Source organism: Sinohyriopsis cumingii, chromosome 11, assembly GCF_028554795.1.
Source record: "Sinohyriopsis cumingii isolate HCF-2022 chromosome 11, ASM2855479v2, whole genome shotgun sequence".
Classification (NCBI taxonomy): Eukaryota; Metazoa; Mollusca; class Bivalvia; order Unionida; family Unionidae; genus Sinohyriopsis; species Sinohyriopsis cumingii.
Genome location: NC_142971.1, coordinates 53,688,251 through 53,714,623, shown reverse-complemented (window position 1 = coordinate 53,714,623; position 26,373 = coordinate 53,688,251). Strand labels below are relative to the sequence as shown.

The 26,373-nt window shown below is 33.9% G+C and overlaps 1 protein-coding gene across 2 annotated transcripts in view; it reads left to right on the top strand.

The window, feature by feature from the left end:
* The window catches only part of LOC149788471 (calcium-dependent secretion activator 1-like), a 237,371-nt gene that overhangs the window by 172,413 nt on the left and 38,585 nt on the right, over positions 1-26,373 (top strand). For both annotated transcript variants that reach the window (XM_089974454.1, XM_089974453.1), the window contains 2 exons: positions 9,808-9,964; positions 10,763-10,904. In XM_089974454.1, the coding sequence (XP_089830580.1) occupies positions 9,808-9,964; positions 10,763-10,904 (299 nt within the window). The remainder of the gene's footprint in view (positions 1-9,807; positions 9,965-10,762; positions 10,905-26,373) is intronic.

The following is a 26,373-nucleotide window of genomic DNA, read 5'->3' as shown; positions in this document are numbered from 1 at the left end:
TTTTGTCAAGCACCACGGAAGGGATAATGAATGAAAAACAGGCATTACTTGCCTATTTTGTCTATGTGATACATGTCCATCGACCAGAAAACACAGCCATACATGTATTAGAGCCACGATTGTGTGCATATTTTCCAAAAGAACCGCCATATTACTATATAATCTTGCAATCCACAGTTTAACCCTCTGCTAATCGGTCATCATTAAAATCTACATTACCAACGTGCGCAAGCTTAATTTCTGTGTAATTAAGATATTAATGCAAACTAAATAAAAAGATTTTGGAATTATAATTTTTAAGATATTTATAACAGAAACATTAGTATCGAGAGTAGAAATACCGGTACATGTATGATGGCTAATCTTAGAGCACCAGAGGTGAGAGGCTCCATATGGGGTGAGTGTTGTATGCACGCATAAGAAGGGTAAAAATAACTAGCAAGTTGCAATATACAAGTCAGTGTGATTAATATGTTGGTATTTTAAAAAAAAATAAAGGTGGTCTATTTGTTATGATTTTCCCTTTTTGTTTCTCCCCATCTAGCCGAGGGTAGCTTCAAATGAGTAGAGCTTGCTGACTCGAAACAATCGACTGCTTAAAGATTGTTTTGATGTACCGGTATGTCGGAGATTTCAAGGTGTCTAGGTGATAATTGTTAATAATAAAACTTGTGGGATTTCTTTGACATGTGTGTTCGGAAATAAATTGCAGCCATCTAGATTTCATTAAAAGAGCACACGATGTACCAAACATTTAGCACCCACAATCAATATTTATCGTCTACAAAGAGATTTACTACCAGTAGAACAATAACTGTGTTTAAACCTTGGTATATAATGCCTCAGGGATAAGGGGTTTGTTTTGTTACACAATACCAATGAATTTTACTAATCCATACCGACTCTCCGATGTATTGTTTAATGATATAAAGCAGGGGTCATGGTTTCTAATCAAAGCCATAACTGTCACACCTGTTTGAAGTGGTTTTGTGTGTAATAATGTCTACACTGACAACCAATCATATTTTTGTTAGCCAATGAAGCTATTAAAATGTAAAGTATAAATAAAATACCCACCACATACAAAAGTTTATATACTGGATAGCTGTCGTTGTGAAACATAATATTGTTAGTACTGTAATAATTTTGATGGATAAGTTTATCATACGTTATGCAACAAGCAAGGAGGCACTGCCTAGTTCGTGGAGGGACTCTCCCTTGCCGAAATCGTCTCCAAAGAGGCCAGTAGGCCGTCCACAGAAGCGACATCGAATTAATGATTCTGAGGATGCATCACAAAAAGAACCACCTACGAAGAAAGCTGCTCTAGATGACGAGTCTGATTACCTTGAACCCGAGAGTGTTCCACCCAGTTCTGTACATGGTCACTATAAACATTATACATTAAAGTAAAAGCAGGATATCGTTAACAATGCAAAATGTCTGGGAATTAGACCTACAGCAGAAAAATTCAAGATTCCGAAATCCACGGTGAGTACCTGGATGAAAATTGACTTTTTTGCTGATCTGAACTTGAACGGACATTTGCCTAAGTGTGGACGACCCATTTCATATGGACAAGCTAGGGATGATAAGATAGCTCAATGGGTGCTCACTCAGCGTGACTTACAAATTCCAGTCAGTGTTGAGGGAATATGTATATATGCCAAGGAGCTTGTCTCAACAGAATTTCCGGAGAGCAAATTCCATGCCAGTCATTCATCGGGAGAGAGTTTCATGAAAAGACATGACTTTGTGCTCAGAAGCAGGACCTCTATTGCCCAACGTTTTACCAAAGGATTTGGAAGAAAAGATTGCTTCGTTCCACAAGTTTGTGATGGATAGACGTGAGGAGGACGAGTTTGACAATAAGTTTATTATTAACATGGATGAGACACCGATGTACTTTGATCTTGTGCCAGGGAAAACGGTGGACAAAGAAGGAACGAAAAGCATTCTGATTCGTACAGCTGGCACGGAGAAGAGACACATTACTGTCGTTTTAGCTGTTGCAGGTTCTGGTGACGTATTACCTCCAATGATTATTTTCCAGGGAAAGAGACAGCTAGATCTGAAGGCACCAAAAGGGTGGATTATCACAGTTCAAGAGAAAGCATGGATGGACGAAATACTAATGCTGCAATGGATTGAAGAAATTTATTTGCCATTCACCAGAAGAGAGCGATCGCTATTAGTTATGGACTCGTTCTGGGCTCACATCACTGATGACGTGCAGAAACAGTTGCGGCGCGGAAATGTTGTGCCAGCAATAATACCTGTAGGCTGCACATCCAAATTGTAACCTCTTGATGTGAGCATCAATAAACCTGTCAAGAGCTACCTCCGCTGCAGCTGGACGGAATACATCAGGGATGCTATGAATGCATTAATATCATCTAATGAAAGCAGCAACGGACGGATCAAGGCAGCCAGCAAACAGACTGTATTGGACTGGGTTGTAAATGCCATGGACACATTGAAGGAAAAGCGCACAATGATAATTAAATCTTTCAAGGTGTGCGGCAACAGTGTCAATCTGAGCGGAAGTGAAAACGCGCTGATCAGAAATGACAAACAATTAAACAATATGGATGATGACAGTGATACAGAATTTGAGGGCTTTTCGCCTGAGGATATACAAAAGACTGTACAATATACTTGATATTGAATAATATATTTAAATATATTACAGCATTAAATCATATTTCTTTTCATTCTTTGTTATTGCTACTTATTGTGTATGGCTTAATATAACAATATTTATCTATCTATCTGCATACATACATACATAAATATATACATACGATTAAAAAATTTAAATTATATTAGTTCATGGAAGTTCATGATCACAATAAACAATTATCTACCAAATGAAGTGAATTTTGTATCAGTTAAATTAACGGTAAACATGCTGTGAATTTTACAACAAAACGAAGCAGCAGATCTTCCAATATTGTGTCCAAAAACATTGTAGCAGGGCAATGTCCGAAAAATTACAAGGCATTTAAATATATTTTTCCCCAAAAAACGGTGTCCAAAAACATACGGTAAATACGGTAATCACTTTGTTCCTGCAATTATTGCCCATCTTGCTGCAGAGTGCAATGTATGACATGTGTTGTGGATGCAATTGGACTTGATGCAGAGTGCAGTATATGACGGATCTTGTGTATGTAGATTGTCTTGCTGCAGAGTGCAATGTGTGACAGGTGTTGTGGATGCAATTTGACTTGCTGCAGAGTGCAGTGTGTGACAGGTGTTGTGGATGCAATTTGACTTGATGCAGAGTGCAGTGTGTGACAGGTGTTGTGGATGCAATTTGACTTGATGCAGAGTGCAGTGTGTGGCAGATCTTGTAGGTGCAATTTGACTTGCTGCAAGGTGCAGTGTATAACAGATCTTGGTTGCATTTTGTCCTGCTGCAGTGCTGATCTTGTAGGTGCCATTTGACTTGCTGCAGAGTGCAGCGTATAACAGATCATATGGATGCAGTTTGTCTTGCGGCAGAGTGCAGTGTATAACAGATCTTTTGGTTGCAGTTTGTCCTTCAGTTGATTGCCACAGTAAAATGGTTATAGTCATTATCCAAGGATGTGCATATTGGCTCATCACTGTGCTCTTGCAATTTTAATTAGAATTATTGCCCTTTTTGTCTTGCAGCTGAATGCTGTGTACAACAGAATGTTGTGAATATAAGTTGAATTGCATATTTTTAGAAATCACTGAAACTTGGAGCATAATACAATCGTCATCTAAGGATACACATATTGATGCATCTCCAAGCTCAAGTTTGAGACAATAGATGGAATGTATAATGCCATTATGATGTCTATCAATCAGCCTGACCATCTGTTACCAGTTTTGTTTTTGTGGGTGGTTTGCACTTTGAGTAAAGAAGAACCCTTTCAGTGTTAACACTTTGAGTAGAGAAGAACCCTATCAGTGTTAACACTTTGAGTAAAGAAGAACACTTTGAGTAAAGAAGAACCCTATCAGTGTTAACACTTTGAGTAAAGAACCCTATCAATGTTAACACTCTGAGTAAATAAGAACCCTATCAATGTTAACACTTTGAGTAAAGAAGAACCTTATCAGTGTTAACACTTTGAGTAAAGAAGAACCCTTTCAATGTTAACACTTTGAGTAAAGAAGAACCCTTTCAGTGTTAACACTTTGAGTAAAGAACTCTATCAATGTTAACACTTTGAGTAAAGAAGAACCCTTTCAGTGTTAAGCCTAAAGATCAAGCTCACAGTAACTGAATGAAGAAAAATTGTACAATAACATGAGTTCTCCACAGTCTACAGTTACCAAATTTGTAGATGGCTTGCACCTGTTGTAAGGAAGAAGCCTATCATTATCAGGATCAAGGTCAGGTCACAGACTGAAGGAATAAAAATGGTTTCCACCATTGTGGATGACTTGCAATATGGGATAAGGATAAAGCCCATTATTTCGGGGGTCAAAAGGTCAGTAGTCAGGGTCACTGTGGCTGAAAGAATAGAAAGGGTTTATGCCCAAAAAGTTTCAGTTACATTGAGCAGGCACATGATATATACTGTTCATGGACAGTACTTTTGCCATAAGAGTGATTTCCATGTTTTGTTTTAGCTGGATATCACAGTATATGGCAGAATTTTGTGAATGCAACTACTCAGTTTTCACAAGATTGCTGTAAAAATGTATGCATATTATGGTCATCATAAAAAGTATACATATTTACCAGCGATTGTGCTTTGTCTATTTTCAGACGAGTTGCGTACTTGTTTGTTTTTAGACTTGTCACCTTCATTTTGTAAGGGTGGTATGCAGGAGAGGTTCACATGAGCAAATTGCTCACTGTTCCTCTAGTGTGATGCTATATGTTGCCCAGAATACTTATTCCACTGTATTTGGATCCAGATAGTTTTCTATCGATAATAATTTCCCATACCTGCTATGCTGTGGTAAAATATATTCTTAACACCATTAACAACTCTTATATTTGTATTCTGACTCTTGTAGCTATGTACAATGATAAGTGTTTTAAAAATGTGACACTATCACAAAATATTTTGTTGTATGTTTTATGGGAATTAAACATGAAGTAAATTTACAATGATTTTTTGCACAGATGTTCAAATTATTGAGTATTGAAACGTATTTAGTAATTTTAGAATACATTATGTGAATAATATTACATTATTTGACTAATATATTTCTGCACAGAATTGCACACCATTAACTTTAAGATATGTACCAATTACAATGAAGAGACATGCATGAAATTGTCCTTCCACATCATCAGTGAATGTATCCATCATGTATTATAAATATTTGGTACCGTCTAAATACATCTTTATTGTACCATTTTACAAATATTTTTTACAGTGTCTATTTTGTACTTATATTCAATAGATGGTGAGTTCCTGTAAAATTCCAAGAGGTAGCTCCTACTCTTGTCCAGTCTGATGCAACTTCTTTAATACAGTCTTATTTTAATTCAGCAATTGATTCCCTTAAAATGGAGAAAAATAGATTGATTAGATTATGTTATTTTTTTATATTCTTTCTTTTGTGACCACCTGCACAAAAAATAAAATCTGAATTGATTTGTCAACATTTCTTAATGCAGCACACAAGCCAGCAAGCAAAAGCTGCTGAAAACATTTTCACTTACTGACAGTTATATGTATGCATGTTTGTGTAGGGTTTATTGGCACATCAGCATAGTACTAGCTATATAATTAAAATGCAAATGACATTCAAATTTGAATAGTGCATTGTTGTTTCATTTTGAAACAGCATTTAGATTATCATTAAATAGCAAGATGGTATTAATCCTGCACAAAAAAAGTAATGGTCATGTAGAAAGTTAATTAACAAGATGCTGTTGAGTCTACACAAAGAAATAATGGTCATGCAGAAAGTTAATTAACAAGATGCTATTGAGTCTACACAAAGAAATAATGCTCATGCAGAAAGTTAATTAACAAGATGCTATTGAGTCTACACAAAGAAATAATGGTCATGCAGAAAGTTAACAAGATGCTATTGAGTCTACACAAAGAAATAATGGTCATGCAGAAAGTTAACAAAATGCTATTGAGTCTACACAAAGAAATAATTGTCATGCAGAAAGTTAATTAACAAGATGCTATTGAGTCTACACAAAGAAATGGTCATGCAGAAAGTTAACAAGATGCTATTGAGTCTACACAAAGAAATAATTGTCATGCAGAAAGTTAATTAACAAGATGCTATTGAGTCTACACAAAGAAATAATTGTCTTGCAGAAAGTTAATTAACAAGATGCTATTGAGTCTACACAAAGATTTAATTGTCTTGCAGAAAGTTAACAAGATGCTATTGAGTCTACACAAAGAAATAATTGTCTTGCAGAAAGTTAATTAACAAGATGTTATTGAGTCTACACAAAGAAATAATTGTCTTGCAGAAAGTTAATTAAAAAGATGCTATTGAGTCTACACAAAGAAATAATTGTCATGCAGAAAGTTAACAGGATGCTATTGAGTCTACACAAAGAAATAATTGTCTTGCAGAAAGTTAATTAACAAGATGTTATTGAGTCTACGCAAAGAAATAACTGTCTTGTAGAAAGTTAATTAACAAGATGCTATTGAGTCTGCACAAAGAAATAACTGTCTTGCAGAAAGTTAATTGACAAGATGCTGTTGAGTCTACACAGAGAAATAATTGTCTTGCAGAAAGTTAATTACAAAACAATTCAGAATGTTTAAAAATGTTGTTCAATGTCTGCATGCAAAAAAATATTACAGATGCAAAACATAATGACATAAAATTTGTATTCACTACTGACTCGATACCTTGCCTGCAATGTTTAGGCAATACATGGGATAAATTTGCAACTGGCTTATTACAGCTCAGACTGTCTCATCCTTTTAGATTTAAATTTGTCATGAAAATATTATGTCAGACATTATCATCTATATGTCCATCTTGGACAATATTATTCAAATCTTTGACAAAATGGGCTCCGCTTGTATGGGTAAGTTTAAGGCAGTTAGAGGATCTATGAGCTTGAAAAATAGACCATTTTAATGGAGAATTGATTTACTGATATTAGACATCATCATACTCATGGAGGATTGATCTGTTGGTGATACTGATGTTACACATAATTATGGTAATGGAGAATTGATTTACTGATATTAGACATTATCATGGTCATGGAAAACTGGTTTATTGATGCCAAATGATGATAAACATCAGTATGGTCATGGGGAAATGATTTATTGGTGATAGTGATGTTACACATCATTATGGTCATAGAGAATTGATTTACTGATATTAGACATCATCATGGTCATGGAGGATTGATCAGTTGATGATACTGATGTTACACATAATTATGGTCATGGAGAATTGATTTACTGATATTAGACATCATCATGGTCATGGAGGATTGATCTATTGGTGATACTGATGTTACACAATTGTGGTAATGGAGAATTGATTTACTGATATTAGACATTATCATGGTCATGGAAAACTGGTTTATTGATGCCAAATGATGATAAACATCAGTTTGGTCATGGTGAAATGATTTATTGGTGATACTGATGTTACACATCATTATGGTCATGGAGGATCGATTTATTGGTGTTAGACATCATTATGGTCATGGAGGATCAATTTATTGGTGCCTACTGATATTAGACATTATCATGGTCATGGGGAACTGATTTATTGCTGCCTACTGATGTTAGACACCATCATAGTCATGGAGAATTTATTTATTGGTGCTACTGAAGTTAGACATTATGGTCATGGAGAACTGATTTATTGGTGCCTACTAATGTTAAACATTATCATGGTCATGGGGAATTGATTTATTGGTGCCTACTGATGTTAGACATTAAAATGGAGAACTCATTTATTGGTGCCTACTGATATTTTGCTACTAGAACTTGAGTTCAGGATGTGATGCACAATTTAAATTAGTAAATTTTTATGTAGTTGTAAGACAACATTAAACTTTTTTTGATAATATCAAATTATAGTATTGATGTTTGTCAGTGTGTGATAATATTAAATTATAGTATTAATGTTTGTCGGTGTGTGATAATATCAAATTATAGTATTAATGTTTGTCAGTGTGTGATAATATATTATAGTATTAATGTTTGTTAGTGTGTGATAATATCAAATTATAGTATTAATGTTTGTCAGTGTCATAATATCAAATTATAGTATTAATGTTTGTCAGCGTGTGATAATATCAAATTATAGTATTAATGTTTGTCAGTATGTGATAATATCATATTATAGTATTAATGTTTGTCAGTGTGTGATAATATTAAATTATAGTATTAATGTTTGTTAGTGTGTGATAATATCAGATTATAGTATTAATGTTTGTCAGTGTGTGATAATATCAAATTATAGTATTAATGTTTGTCAGTGTGTGATAATATCAAATTATAGTATTAATGTTTGTCAGTGTGTGATAATATCATATTATAGTATTAATGTTTGTTAGTGTGTGATAATATCAAATTATAGTATTAATGTTTGTCAGTGTGTGATAATATCAAATTATAGTATTAATGTTTGTCAGTGTGTGATAACATCATATTATAGTATTAATGTTTGTCAGTGTGTGATCAGTTTGATCATCCTTCTACTGTATACCAGTATCTTAGATAAAGGAATCTGATTGTTGAGAACTCTAGGCATTATACTTAAGGCATAAAAGATGTATCCATGGCTACACACACCTGTTGTATGTACTGGTTCCTCACAATAATAAAGATACTCTGTCCAATAATTTTAGGAAGATCATGCAGTATTTATTAATCTCAACAACTTGACAGTTCCTTTCTGTGTCCAGTGAACTTTGTATCAATTATACGGTTGGAGATCTGTGTGTTTGAGCCATTTATAAAGAAAGAGGATTGCTGTTTGTGCCATTTATAAAGAAAGGATTACTGTCTATGACAATTATAAAGAAAGAGGATGACTGTGGCCCATATTGTAAATTAAATTGTTCACTTAGATCAGTTAACATTGCTTGCTGAAGTCATTTTGGTGTCAGTGTATGCGGGCAATGCAGATACTGTTATACTATACCATTTTTGGCATTCAGCTAATGTGGTTATGTGAGAAAGCTTGCCAGTAGCTTCTCGTGGGTCGGTGGTTCTTTCCGGGGTTTTTCCGGGTTCTTCCTCCACCATTAATACTGGCCGCCATATATAGCCTATCGTGTGCTGAAAAATGGTGTTAAACCCTACAACAACAACAACAACAACCATTTTTGGCCAAGAATCTGATGCATACTTTACGTCATACCTTTCTCTTTCAGATCATAATTTGGAACATGTACACTAAAGGAATCCCTAAAACTGAAAACATTTAGTCTTATGGAAGGCTTATTCCATGAAGTTACTTGTACCCTAATGACCTTTATGTTAACTAAGTAGAAATAATTTGATGCTTGTTCATGTTCTACATTATGTTGATACATCTTACTTTTATTGTTCACAGAAAACTGAAAAAAGCATGGACTCGGATCTGCCATTGCATAGCAAATTCCGAGATTAGAGTTTACACTGTCTGCTTGAAATCATGAGTAGAATGAACAGCATAAATTCTGATCTACCAGTACATACTTAACTGTCAGATTAATTAGAATCATGAGTAGGATAAATGCCAACTACTTTATCTTGGTCTATCTCATTTCCAGTGGGCATGTGTGAAGTTCATGCGAGATGCTGCTTGACCTATAATACTTTTAATATTTTCGTTGATTAATTCTTGTTTATTTTTCTCTCTTTTTTTTGTAAGGCATTTGCATGGTTCAGCGACCTTCTTGTGGAGCATGCAGAAATATTTTGGTCACTGTATACAGTCGACATGGATGCCACTCTCGAAGCACAACTTCCAGATACATGGGACAGTTTCCCTCTCTTCCAGCTTCTTAATGACTACCTGAGAAATGATGGTTTGTTTATTTTGCTGAACTTTTTCCTATCTTAATCCGTGGAACATCCAAGTCTTCTGGCTTGCACATATTATGTATGGAAGAAATAATCTTAATTGAAAATCTTCTTGCATTCATCAGTTTTACAATTTTAACTCTATATGCCATGCAAGTCATTTACTAAATTGTGATAATGCTTATTTTAGTACATTGTCATAATTTGGGGGCACAAAATATAGAATATCTTTTTATAAAATGTTGACAAAACCTTGTATACTTTGGTGATACATTCTGTTTTGAATTTTAAAAAAACAAGACTTGTGGGACATTCTACAATATACTGTGGTTGATATGATCATTCTACCATATACTGTGATTGATGAGATCATTCAACCATATACTGTGATCGATGAGATCATTTTACCATATACTGTGATTGATGTGATCATTCTACCATATACTGTGATTGATGTGATGTGATCATTCTACCATATACTGTGATTGATGTGATCATTCTACCATATACTGTGATTGATGTGATCATTCTACAATATACTGTGGTTGATGTGATCATTCTACCATTACTGTGATTGATATGATCATTCTACCATATAATGTGATTGATGAGATCATTCTACCGTATACTGTGATTGATGTGATCATTCTACTAGATACTGTGATTGATGAGATCATTCTATCATATACTGTGATTTATGTGATCATTTAAATCAAAGTGTGTCATTTTGACTATCCTAAAGCTTTGAAAAGGTTAATAGTTCTTTTTTACACATCCTCTCAGCTGTATTTTTTTCCTCCCAGAAAATTTATGCAACGGCAGGTTTCACATGCATCTTCGTGACACGTTTGCCCCACAAGTTGTCCGCTATGTGGATCTGATGGAGTCCTCAATAGGCCAGTCTATTCACCGTGGATTTGAGAAAGAAAGATGGGACCCACAAGGGTAATTTTCTCATTGCATTTGTTTAGGAACAATTAAAATATCCAATAAAACAATTTCCTGTTTAAAATGATATTGTTAAAAATGGTGGAGGCTTTGTCATAGTATCTTCATTTAGTCCTTGTCCTTGTGATTTCGGTGTAATCTTTTTTGAAGTAATATTCCATGAGAGTTTTCTTTATTCAAACAGGAAGTACCCAGGTGAGTGTCCTTTTTCTTTTGATACAGTGCATGTGACCCAGCAAATACAGATGCTATTATTAAATCAGTCTTTATGTGCAGAACCTGCCTTCACTTTTGACTCACTCGACATTGAATCAACACATCAGTCATTGACCTGTGTAATATGACAGGTTACTGCTAGCAGATATTCCATGGAATGCAGTATGCATTGAAAAAATTTGAGGTCATTATCCACTCAGAAAAGCACTGGTCAATGCAGCCATTTTAAAGAGAGGTGATAGTTATCATAGCAAATTAGTAATTATCTCAATGGTGGTTCAGAAGATCACAAAACATATATTAAATAAATCTTGGCTCCAGCCTATTGATAATACAGACTATAGTTTGATGCAAAGAAATGTTTACACTAGTGCAAATAAAACTAAAAAACTGATTAATTTTTTGGGAGATGGTATAAACATTGATTTATGTTGCATGGATTTTAAAATTCACTACTGCAGATGGCAAAAGGTGCAAGTTTAGTATACAATTTAGTACATACAGTGAAGAGAAAAAGTAACTTGAGATGCAAACAGTTCTTGGGCTAGCTTAACTTGAATATACTATTTAAAGTAAGTTTTTGACAAATAGAAGTAAATATTTATATTTTATCTTGTCATTCATATTTTTATTGTAATATTTATAGATGTAAGGTATTATGAGTCTTGCTCTTAATATAAGTAATAGAAAAGAATTAAATCCCAAATAATCGTAGAATTACAGACACAAGTCCTAATAATTAAAGTTCTGAATAAACTGGAGTAGAAATCCATATTGATTCCAGTGCTGAAAGTCTTTATATGTTAATGGTGGCCTGTATTTTGGTGTTTTACCAACAGTCTTTTTGAAACAAAGTAATACAATTCCAGGTTTGAATTCACTGTAAATCCCAGTGAATGTTTCAGTCCAAGAATGTTATTTGTTTTGAGCACTGTATTTCCAGAAGAAAACAATCACTGAAATAAATAATTTCAGGAAATAAATTCTGGCCCAAATGAAATTTTGGGCACAACAATGATACAAATTGATTCTCCTGGATCTTCCAGTAACAAGATTATGTAGTACTTGACTTGATCTCAGATCACAAATTAGCATTTTCTAATAAAAGCTATTATCTAATAGAAAATTTAAATCTGGAAGATTCTAAATGTTTACAAGATAAAGTATTTGTTATAATTAGAAGGTCTGTTGCTAAATTTATAATATAGAACCAGAAACATGTCAGGAACATCAGGGGAATCCCAATAACCTAGACCCAGACCCAAATATGTTTACTTCTATTGATGATAATTCTAATATTAAACCCATGCACACAGAGAATAGTTTAGTTATGTATTGTTTACAGAATAAAAGAAAAATCAATAATTCAGTTTAGTAGAAAATAAACTTGATTTTGGACAAGGTTAAGTCCAACATAAAATATTACAATACAATAGCATATAATGAAATAAAAACTTTAAAAAAACTGACAAACAATGCAAATTAAATATACGTAACAACGGTATTTGCTGACTTAAGTCTTAGTTAAACCTTGAACATTTCAGAGAGGGATTCTGTTTTACCTTTTATTACTGGATTTGATACTAAAATCTGAATAATGAATTGAACTTTAAGTGGAAACATTGTTAAAGAAAATGTTACAGTGTGTTACCAATATGCCTAAAATTCAGTTGACAAAGTTCTAATCTTGGCAGTTTAATTTTCCAAATTAAGGTCTTTTACCTAAACATCACCCATCTTCAAAAACAATTGATTTCCTAAATCCTTATCTGTCTTTTTATATACATGTATATGTCTGTTTTTGCTCTTTTAACTATGCTACATTCCAAGCCCTTCCTTTCTTTTCTCATCTACATATCTGTATTCATCTGTCAAAAAAAAATCTTGTACCTAATAATAGTGAACCTGCTTATAATGATGGGGTCAGGCATGGTTCTGATTTTTTTCCTTTGGCAAATGCCCAAAGAATTAGCCCCTTTATATCGAATGTGAATAGAATTGCTATCAAAACTGGTACAATACAATTCACATGTATTTTTTAAACTCCATACAACACGGTGGTGGTGGAGAGAGAGTGTAGAGGATTAATAAAACACTCTCCACCATCTCTCCATGCATCCTGATGTCGTTACCATGGCAGCTAATGGAGAAATGCTCTGCACACCATGCTCTCTCACAGTCATGGAGAATAACCACTGTGTGAGGGATGTGGTCTCTTTCAGATGGGCAAGTATTTACTGTGTAGGACCCCTGCAAGCACTCTCTTTAGACAACTGATACCCAAAAGAATCCTGCATTGCAAACAACAGTACCCCCCTCTCAGTCATGTGTTGCACCTGCAACAGCAGTAAGTGTACACGCATGGTCCTAAGCTCAGACAAGTCTGTTGCCTGCACCAACAACTGCATTTCTTACCCGTACAAAATTTGCTATGTGGATTGGATATGGAATCCATGCGTACTTTTACAGAAATATCCATATGGACATTTTTATTCTATAGCTGAACCACTCTTATGGATTACACTGTCTCCATATGGAAGTGTTATGGATTCCTTACGTACTCTGTATTGAAAAATCTCATGGAATATGCAAATTAGTCTATGAGATCTGTAGGTTGTCCATATGGAATAAAATTCCATATGGAATTTGGCAATAGTCCATATGGAATTTGTGAATAGTCCATATGGAATTGGCAAATATACCATATGGAATTTGTAAATGGTCCATATGGAATTTGTAAATAGTTCATATGGAATTTGGTAATTTTAGTTCATCCCATACAAAATTTTCCAGGCATACTTAAGGCAGATTTCAGACAGGTTTTTTAAGCTCTTTCTGCCTAAAAGGTATAAAAAAAAATGCTTCAGATTTCGATTGAACTGCCTAATGATTCTTGGACATTATTGGGAATCAATGATGAATATTCACAATAATTTTTCAGATGGATCATAAATTTTATTTTGACAGACATTATCAAATAAGATTTAGGTTTTTCTTGTCCTCATTTTCTTTCTCGCATACAAAGCCTAATCCATGATGGCATCACTTAAGTCTTTTTCATTTCACTGAAAGGTTTGGTGAGAGTTCACAAATATTTGACTAATTTTTTTTTTGAGATTTCACTAAAATTTTGATCATTATATAGTACTTTACTGAAGTTTCAGTAGTTTTTTTTATAGACATTTCAGAAGGTTTCTGAAAAATTAATCATGATGAATTAAACAGGACTTTATTAACCAAAGTGATATTAAGTGTGCATGAAAAAATATATACAGATGTAATTATATGACATCCAAGGCAAGAGATATGTGAGTTAATAATAATAATAATAATAATGATAATGATTTTATTTAGAGAAGGTAATTCAGTTAGTTACAGAACTAATCTACCTTGAGGCCTTCTATCTTGTATGTACAATTTATACAGCATATACAACATGTTGTGAAGGATCTGGCTTATCACTAAATAATTAAGTGATTTTAAAAATCAATGTATCAAGCCTGGAATATATGCATAGGCATCTGTGAACACATAAACATATATGATATAGAAAATATTAATCTGCATTGAAAAATTCAACTGTGAAAATAATGCAAAATTACAGAAAAGTATCCATTTGAGACATTGATTATGAAAGGAAGAATGCTACGAGCCTCTCTTATGTCATTGTTGTACTGCAGACTTGATTTTTGATTAATGTACAAACTATGATGCTGTCCTTGTTCCATAAGCAGCTGTGACAAATGTTTATCATGACATAATTACTTATATTTTACACTGAATTCTAACACACCTAGAATATTTTGATGATATACACACTAATGTCTCACGATATTGAAAGATGATTTTACTTGTGGGCCAAGAAAATTCCTCAAAGATATGACTATCTTTGATAGACATGGATATTTGGCAACAATTCCCACCAGTGTCTATACGTTGTCCCTCCTTAAATTCATTCTGGAAGTTAATCAGTTTTGAGTTATATAACTTGAAATCATCCTGGTTCAATTCCTTGTCGTATTTAGCACGTTAGCCACTACTGTAGAGCTCTTTAAAGCACAAAAAGCAAAGTGCTAGTCATGGCGTTCAGTTTTCATACAGATTGACCAATTATGTTCCCATCAACTTTGTATTCAAGCTATTCTCATTGCCGCACATTTTTCAAATGGTTATTTAATCTTGTATCTCGCTTGAAAATTTGAATCGCCATGTTTAACAAGCATGTTCATTCCCATCAATTTCCATTAAGCAACGATTTATTTGCAAGTACAAAATTTTGACCAATCAGAAAGCTTTTTACAGCAATAATCTTGTAAATAATAAACGGAACAAATACGTATTAGAAAACTCGTTGTAGAATGGGACCGAATAGCGCATTATTTTTAAAAAAGGTTTCAGAGACGATATTTAAAAAAGGGTCCATTTGAGAAAAATCAGATTCATGTCAGGAGAAAAGTGAAATTTTGTTAAATCCAGTTGATGTTAAACAAAAATAAAACAACAACAAATTGGAAAACGAAATGTAACAAGGAAAGATGTGGAAAGAAGTTATTGTGCCCAAAGTAAATAAAAAAATTACAGCTATCAGAAACAAGGAAATATAAATGTTGCGGAAAATCATTAAAATTGTACAAGAAGCAAAAATTAAATTTTATTAATCTTATTGATATTTTTTATTGAAATGTCATGATATTACAATCACCAACTTTCACTGATATTTTCTGAAATTTTGGTAAAATCTTCTGAAATACCATAATTATAGTGAAAAATGACATTTGAGTGAATGTCAAAAAAGTTCACTGATTTTTGCTGAAATTTGAGTCAAATTTTCACTAGGGTATGATTTTTGTCAAGCATATTTTAACAGGAAGCAAAAAAATTATTTTTCAGAGTAAACATCAGATGCAGCCTAAAATCAACCTTGCACAAAATTTTCTAAGTCCAAAGATCTAAGCTTCTACTACTAGATTTTAATTTTCTGATCATGTTTACATTTTCTCTACTTTTTGGGTCAAGTCTTTGTCTGTTTTTAAACATCTGTGGAAATAAATTAAAGAAAACTGACTCACATGCATGTTTTCTTCAAATTTATATGAATATATGAATATATAGTCAAATTTTCACTAGGGTATGATTTTTGTCAAGCATATTTTAACAGGAAGCAAAAAAATTATTTTTCAGAGTAAACATCAGATGCAGCCTAAAATCAACCTTGCACAAAATTTTCTAAGTCCAAAGATCTAAGCTTCTACTACTAGATTTTAATTTTCTGATCATGTTTACATTTTCTCTACTTTTTGGGTCAAATCTTTGTCTGTTTTTAAACATCTGTGGAAATAAATTAAAGAAAACTGACTCACATGCATGTTTTCTTCAAATTTATATGAATATATATTCATCCTTCCACATCAGCTACACTGACATATACATGTACTCTAACTCCCACCAATATTTCTGTTTGAATCAGATAGTCTAGGTTATTAATTCTTCAGAGAGTTTTTTCCATGATGCTATAATACATGAGCCTGCTTATGGATTAAAGTTGCAACTTTATTCCATATGGAATTTTCACTTGCTTTGAAGTACTTATGGAATTTATATGGAATAAATTGTTTTATTCCATAAGTTTTTCAGTCCATATCTCTTCCATATGGATTCCTGAAGTATTCCATATGGAATCCATGAGAAATTTCTGTACGGGCAGTGCTCAGACAAACTTGTCAACATCAGCTCAATTAGCTCACACAACTGAGACACCAATTTCATCACCCCTTCCTCCAAGAGATGTGTCTGAAATACAAACCAGAGTCCAACCATTGAAATCACAGGCCAGAAAAGATAGGACTTGAATAATTGTCCCCTCAATATTGAAAAGTATAATACCAAGGAGACGTCTTAAAACAGATGTACAGATTCTAAGAGGTGCAAAAATCAACAACATCACTGACAGAATAATGAATTATGACCTAACCAAATAAAACCAAATTATTATGTGTGTTCGTCAAAAAACAATTAGGAACTTGGAGGCCCAAATTGAAGAATTAAAACTACAGTTACATTGCCATTACCAAGTGGTCTAAAGTGCTCTCCGTTACAGATCACTGCCATCTCACCTCTGTCTGCGTAGGTTCAAGTCTCGGATTCGGCCAATGTGGGTATGTGAGAAAGCTTGCCAGCAGCTTCTTGAGGGTCAGTGGTTCTTTCCGTGGATTCCTCCACCATTAATACTGGCCACCATGTATAGCCTATCGTGTGCTGAAAAATGGTGTTAAACCCGACAACAACAACAACATTGCCATTAAGTCAGCACAGGGAAGGATTAATGAGCAAGTAACCTCATGTGAAATAGCAATTCAGACAGACTCCCAAATAGCAACAGTATCAGATGCTCAGACACAGACAATCCCAATACCAACCATGAGAAAATGTAAAATTACCGTGCAAATAAAAACTGATACCCAAAGTAATCCAGACCTGCATTGCAAACAACAGTACTCTTCTCTGTCATGTGTCTCACCTGCAGCAGCAATAAGTGTACACCCATGGCCCTCAGCTGAGATAAGTCTGTTGCCTGCACCAATAACTGCATTTTCCAGTGCGCAGACAAATGTCAACTTCACCTCGATTAGTTCACACAACTGAAACACCAATTTCTGTACCCCTTCCTCCAAGAGATGTCTGAAATACAATCCAGAGTCCAACACATGAAATCACAAGCCAGAAAAGATAGGACACTTATAATTGGCTCCTCAGTATTGAAAAGCATAATACTAAGGAGACTTTTAGAAACAGATGTACAGACTCTAAGAGGTGCAAAAATCGACATCACAGACAAAATAATAAATACTGACCTAACCAAATACAACCAAATTATTATTTTAGTAGGTGGAAATGATGCCAGTGAGGGAAGGTCACTAAATCAAATCAGAACAGATTTTGAAAGTTTACTGTATGCTGCTAGATACTGTAGTCCAAATGATATAAAATAATGATATCAGGACTACCTTCTCATGTGGATGCCAGGGTGAAAGAAATCAATGATCTGATAATTGACGTAGTATGTGAGGACTTCAACCTACAGTACATTCCACAATACACATCTTTCTTCAGAACCAGGATGTCAGCTGAAGCCTCCACCAAAGAGATAAAATTCATTTAAGTAGAAAAGGAACCTCTCAACTACCAAGAAATATTAACATGTATGCCCCCATTTTCAGGCACTATAATGAAGAGTACTGTCTCTACTGTGGAGAAACTGGGCATGTGACACAGGTATGCCATCATGGCAAACAGATTGAGTGCTTCAGATGCCATAAATTTGGACACAAAACACTCTCTGAATCAATGTATTATACATACTAGGAAGCTGACAGAGGAGAATGCCAGTGCTTCATTTATAGCAAATCCAAATATACCTAGTGAGACTCTTGACTCTAACTGTTCAATGGAAACTATTGTAAATGCAAAAGTTAACGCATTTTCTGGGTCTGTATGTGAGTTGAAGATGCTAATATATATGAACATTTAAATATAGAAATAGGATGTTAGAATGATAAAAGTAGTATGGAGACAATCTCAGTCAGTACCCCATTGCATGATGACATACATATAATTGATATGAAACTAAATACAAAAGATTTTAACATAGGTCGCTTAAATGTACAAGGTGGGGCCCCGAGTGGTCTAAAGCGCTCACTGTTCCAGATCACTGCCATCTCGCCTTGGTCTGCATGGGTTCGAGTCCTGGGCTCTGCCAATGTGGATATGTGACAAAGCTTGCCGGTAGCTTCTCGTGGGTCGGTGGTTCATTCCGGGGTTTTCCCCGGGTTCTTCCTCCACCATTAATACTGGCCACCATGTATAGCCTATCTTGTGCTGAAAAATGGCATTAAACCCTATAACAACAACAACAAAAATGCACATGGTATAGTGGGAAAAATAAACCAGATTAAGTTAATGTTGTCTTCCAAGGAAAATAATATACATGTTTTAGGACTCACTGAAACTAAATTAAATGCTAACCACAATGATAATCTTTTTCACTGTCAGAGCTACGATAAACTATTATGCTGGGACAGAGAGACAGCTGGGGGAGGTCTTGTTATATACATTAAGGAAGATGTAAATGCAGAAAGGTGACTTGACTTGGAGTCACATGAAATTAAGAGTATCTGGGTGGAAAATTTCTCAAAAGAATTCAAAATCATTCCTAGTTGGTTTCATTTTTAGGCCACCTTCCTCCAAAGCAGTTTGGAATAACTTTTTGAAACAAACGGAAAATGTTCTTGCACAGGAGAAAGAAACATTTACTTAGCGATAGAAATAAAGACCTTCTCAGTACTCAAATAAGGAAGAACTGGATAGAATTTATTGAATCATTAAGCCTAGTCCAGCTGGTAAATGAGCCCACACGAGTAACAGAAAAATCAAGCACTCTTATTGATCACATTTATACCAACCTACCAGACAATGTGGCTTGTGTTAATGTACTGAATGTTGGTCTTAATGACCACTATCCTAATTTTTGGACAGGAAAGGTTAAATGCAAGAGAAATAAGAAAAATACACACAAATTATCACTTGCAAATCGTTCAAAAATTTTAATGAAGAATTTCTCAATGACCTATATAGTTCCATGGAATATGATCCAAAATTAGGATGACGTAGATGAAGCTCTGAGGGTGTGGTCTGATTTATTTATGTAGTCTCTAAACATGCACGACTGAAAGTACATCGAGTAAAGAATGAAATCCAACCTAATTGGCTTACTACTGAAATCCTAGATGCTATGAAAACATGAGACCAATTGAAGGCTATGGGAAACCAAGCACAATATAATGTATGCAAAAATAAAAGAACAAATATGATTAAAAAGGCTATTAAGAAATTTATTATCAATCATTGCTTGAAAACAAAAAGCAACACAAACTCCATTTGGAAAGTCTTCAATGTACTCACTAGAGGAATACACAAGGATCAGACAAATAAAATTCACTCACTTCTGGTAAATGACACCATAGTCACTGATGACACTGACATTGCAAATGTTTTCAATAATTTTTTCACCAACATTACCACAAAGTTAAAATAACCAGTGATAGAAAATAACTTTAATGAACTGAAAAAGTTCTGCAGCAGCAAAATCTCTAAGGAGGTATGTTTCCCTATTCCACCAGTATCAAAAACTTCGTTAAAAAATGTCCCAATGAACTTGATACCAAGTAAGCTACAGGACTTGATCAGATTGGTCCATGACTCATTAAATCTTCTGCATCTGCTATTTTAAATAGCATAACATTCATAATCAGTTTAAGTATTGCAACCTCATATGTTCCCAAAATATAGAAAACTGCAAAAGTAACTCCTATTCACAAATTTGGTGCTAAGGATGATGCTGATAACTACTGTTCAATCTCAATACTTCCAAACTTGTAAAAATTTATTGAAAAACATGTCCATGACTCATTCATGTCATATTTAACCAGACGCTTGCTGTTACACCCTAATCAATCGGGCTTTAGACAGAACCATTCATGTGAGACTGCCTTGATCTCCCTAACTGATAAATGGCTTCAAGCACTTGACCAAGGTAGAATAATAGGATCTGTATTTGTAGATTTCAGGAAAGCTTTTGACATGGTGGATCATCAAATTCTTTTGAAATAAACTGAAAATCTACCAATGTGATGACAGCAAAATTGGATGTTTTACATCATACTTAAGTGAGAGAACACAACATATTTTTATAAACAATGTTCTGTCCAAACCTGGAACAATTAGGTATGGAGTACCACAAGGCTCAGTTCTTGGTCCATTACTTTTTATTTTATTTATTAATGACCTGCCACTTTTACTGAGAGACTCAATATCATCTACAGATCTCTGTGCAGATGACACAACCTTGTAAGACATCCAAAACACAAATCATGAACTCAGAATTTCTTTACATGTTGCCCTAAACAAACTGGACAACTGGTGCGCATGCAATGGCATGGTGGTAAATACTGGTAAAACTAAAATATTACTTATCTCAACATGGCAAAAAAGGACAAATCTTGATAGTGATGAACTTTGTCTGACGTGGAAGGATAAAAATTTGCAAATGGCCTGTCATGATAGACTATTTGGTGTTTTGGTAGATAATAATCTATCATGAACTGAACATATCAAAAATATCAGTAAAGAAAGTCAATTCAAGTTTATGGCTTCTCAGTAGGATAAGAGATTTTATCCCAGAAAGGCACAGAAAATTATTTTATAACAGATGAAACCTTATTTAGACTAATACAGTATGGGGTAATTCAACTGATATAAACACAGCAAAACTGGCACATCTTGAGAAAGAGCACTTGGGTTAATATCAATCCAAAAAGAAAGCAAGGAAAATTTAGTTGATAAGTTAAAAATAATTTTACCTGTTAAAGACTGAATCTTTTGAGAAAAACAAATTAATGTACAGGGTATCCCATAATAGTGCTCCTGAATATTTACAATCACTATAGGCTACCTAGTAATATTCCCCACCTACGAGTGATGTCTACCAAACAGTATAAAATTCCTGAACCTAGAAAGAAATTATTTTTAAAAAGTTTCCGATACTCTGGATCTTTGCTCTGGAATAATATTCCAGTTGAGATAAAAATGACCACTCTGTTTCCTTCTTCCAAACCCAGTATATCCAGTGGCTCCAGAGATGTAGCTAAAATAAATAAATTCCTTTGTATGAGTGTCTCAAGGTAGATTAGTTCTTAGCTAATTGTGTTACCCTCTTTAAATAAAGTCATTATTATTATTTTTATTATTATTATTATTGGTTTAGATATTTATGGAGAGAGAGAGGCGCCAATTTATTAACATCGTTATTAGATGATTATACACATTTCCTAGTTCTAATAAAGGTTGTGTAATAGTTATAATGCCAAATCAAATTTTGGTTAATATTAACATAGTTGCAATGCCACGAAAATGGTACTAATGCTACTGTATTTTTTGTTTTCATTTACAAAAGGCTGACTGACACCTTTTGCAATAAGTTTTTACTTTATTCAAAGAAATCTGAACAAATTTAAGCACTGACAATACCATGTTAATCTTGAACAGTTCAGAGTTATCCTACTGTTTATCTTGAACAGTTCAGAGTTATCCTACTGTTTATCTTGAACAGTTCAGAGTTATCCTACTGTTTATCTTGAACAGTTCAGAGTTATCCTACTGTTTATCTTGAACAGTTCAGAGTTATCCTACTGTTTATCTTGAACAGTTCAGAGTTATCCTACTGTTTATCTTGAACAGTTCAGAGTTATCCTACTGTTTATCTTGAACAGTTCAGAGTTATCCTACTGTTTATCTTGAACAGTTCAGAGTTATCCTACTGTTTATCTTGAACAGTTCAGAGTTATCCTACTGTTTACTGTTGCAAAGCAATCATCCGAGGTATGTAGATTCAGATTCCTGATGACAGCTGTTTCTGTTAAAAAACATAAAAGAATGACAAAACAAAAACACTAAATTTTCTCTTAAATGTGAACCATGTCTTTTGTCCTTTAAAAGTCTTGACCTGGTCACAAGGCTGAATTTACATGTACACAACTATGAACTTTAGTTTAATTCTGGCAGCATTTTTTGCTGTATGGGACTGGTCATTTAATTTATTGTTCTTTCAGATTGGGATATTTTTTTATTCTTTCATTCATCACAAAATAAATTTGTTTCAAATATAACCCTAAACTTAATTTGTCTCTCCTCAATAAAGAATTGGCTTGAGCTGATGTTTTGCAGAAATAAAGAAAGTGACCATTGTAAACACTGTTACACAATTTTAGCATCGGAAGACAATGTCAGTTTCAGCTTGGGAAAGGTGCATTTCTAACATGAAACCATCTGACTTGGCATGTTGTACTTTTCATCTTAGATTATGACCCTGTCGTTTAACAGTGGAAGTTTGGCGATTGTTCTTAATTTGACCTCAGAATATTGTTGAATTGAATAATAATGTGGAAAATTATCAAATCTTAAGTGTTTAACAAATATAAGGCATTCTGCATTGATGTATTCTTGTGTCCTATTATTTGTCTCTTCTTGCAAGGAAATATATAAATTCATTAATATCATGATAATAAAAACTAATCAGTCATATGTAAATGATACATCAAACACCTACTGGTACTGTAGATCTAATATGTTTAATTATTTCAATGCAGTTTCCTAATTGTGACTATTGGAGCATTTGACTATTGATACAAACAAATAAAAATGCAAACCAACATTTTTCAGTTGTATTTAGCGGATTTCCTTATTTGGTATACGGCTTTGCAGCTAAAATGGCTTAAGAGGACACATGGGATTAATTCTGCATCTCTCTCTTGATCGATCGATCAATAATGTGATGGCAGTTATATTTACATTTTTCTAACAGGATGTAATGACTTTATGCAAATAAAAGACTTATCAGTAACAGTAATACCAAGTTTGGTCTCTTCATATATCTCAAATTGGTTTAGTGCTTTCTACTGCTTATTACGAGATCCTTTACTTAAAATGAAACAAAAGCTTAAAGTGCTAAAGGATCTTTATTGAGTACATGTAGTACAATGAGCCTTATTTAAAAATAATTCTCAATACTGTTATCAGAATGTTCAGATGCATTAATTTCCTTCTGTTGTAGTTTGTACATTATACTTTGCTAAGTATCACATGAAATTCAGTAATATTGCACTCCCTACATTGAAAGAACGATAGCGAATGATAGATGTCAAACATTTTACAACAAAATTGATTGCATTAATACTCGACTGATGTGAAACAATATTGCACAAGTTCTGATAGTTACCCCATGCATGAGCTGTTTTGGATCAGGTCAAGTGTTGGGCAGGTGAGTTCGAAATTTCAAAAGAGCCATAACTTTCCTCGAAAGGGCACTAACGCAAAAGTCTGTGTGTCTATTTACTCTGAGTATGCATAATACCCAAAAACATATGCAAGAATAAAATGATGGTCAAATTTCAAGTGTCAGGTGACTGTATGTTTGTGTGGGTTTTTTTTTTTTCAGCATTGGGGTGGGGTGGGGTGAGGTTGATCTGGCCCTGATAATTTCTTGGTGATACCTTGTACTATTTCTTCTGACATCTAATCACAGGATTATAGAAGGGTTATTTAAACTTGAGATGTGTTATATAAAGAGGACACCATGCCATTCCTTTTCTTATTTTAAATAATTTTATATTGTGAAGAATGAAGGCAAAATAATTCCCAGTTGGAGAGAATAATCTAGCCCCATAAATTAAATGGCCTTGCAGTACACACATATTTAAAATTGAATAAATATGTATATTCAGCCTCTTGACTAGGTCATTATGTAATTCATAAATTCTGAATTTGCTCATGTTTTGGTTTGATTTGTGGGGTTTTTAAACAAACAAAAGTAGCAGTGAACTTGAATTTGTCAAAACCTAGAGGACTACTTTTCATTTTTAAACAGCAAGACAGATTTACACTGTTCAAATGAACATGAATATGGTGTGCCTCTCATCAAATCAGTACACAGGTTTTTTCCGATTTCTTTGAATAAAGTAAAAGTGTAACATACTGCAAAAGATATCGATCCAAGTTCTTAAAATGTACAGAATATACAAAACTTTTTTATTTTAATTTTTTTATTGTCGAAATATATTTGATTGAAATTTAGATCACTTGATTCTTGAAATGCCATCTGATTGTAAATCACAAATGATGTCTTGGTCTTTCCATGTGGGTGGTCATTATTCATTGACTATTCAAATGTCAATCAGTAAAACTTCTGTTGGGGGCCCTGAGTGGCAGAGTGGTCAAAAGCGCTTTCTGTTATGGATCACTACCATCTCACCTCTGTCTGCGTGGGTTCGAGTCTAGGATTCGGCCAATGTGTGTATGTGAGAAAGCTTGCCTGTAGCTTCTCGTGGGTCAGTTGTTTTTCCAGGGGGTTTCCTGGGTTCTTCCTCCACCATTAATACTGGCTGCCATGCATAGCCTATCGTGTTTTAAAAATAAGGCATTAAACCCCACAACAACAACAAAACTTTAGTTGATAATAACTTGAGTTACATGTATTAGGTACAACACAGCCATTTATTTGTGCAGTAGAAATGCACTTTTCTGAAGCTGCAATTGACATTTTCTGATGCTTACATTTTATAATCATGTTTAAAGTTGTCACTACATTGCTTGCTGCTGAACATCTGCTGAAGCCAAGCCTTTATTAGCGAGAAACCATTAAAGTTTCTATAATAAAGGGGGTGGGATAAATGCTTGAAAGCTATTGTTTTATTATGATTTGTGTTATAAAAACAGACACTATGTCATTCCTTGTTTTACTTGAAACAAATTTATCTTGTGATGAATGAAATAATAAAAAAATGCCACAATTGGAAATAATAATTTAGCATCATGAAATGAAATGGTAAGTCCCACATGCATGCAGAATTGAACTAGTTGATAGTTGTGTACATGTATATTCAGTCTTGTAACTGGGCTGTTACTGCTTAAGGACAAAACATGTGGTTCACATTTAAGTGCAAATTCAGTGTTTTCTTTTTTGGTGCTTGCATTTTCAAACAGAAGCTGCTGCTGTCTGGAATTTAATTGTCAACAAAGCGGGCCTTGTTAAGTCAGCACATAAGTGTTCTAAAGGTACAAAATATACAAGACTTTCAAAACTAATTTCTATGGTCCATATATATAATCGAAATAAAGATCGCTGATTGCTGAAATCATGTCTGATTGTTAATCTCTCATGACGTATTGGTCTTTCCATGCAGAAGTTATATATTTGTTAAATTTTCTATGCAAAGAGATCCTCAGTACACTATAAAAAACAATATTTGATGATATTTTGATCCATGAAAATGTCAATAATGCCTGCTGGCGGTAACACTTTAAGAAATAAATGCCAATAACTTCAGTTTTGTCAAGTGAAGTTCATGTTTTAATTTAGTTTCGGTGTAATGATCATAAATGATGCATGTCCTCTTGTCTACCATCACAGCTATGTCTGCAAGCATCTCTGAGAAACTAATTAAGTGGTGACCGTTTTGATCTCTGATTTGTAGGAGTGTTTCATGTATTGTTACAGTCATCTAACAGTAGACCTGCTTTTGTATTATCACATTATGTCTTTTGTATCAAATCAATGAAAAGGAGTGAAATACTGAGAAATAAAGTTAGAAGGCCTTCAAATCCTTTCTGCATAAGAGCTAGCATTCACAATATTGTATCA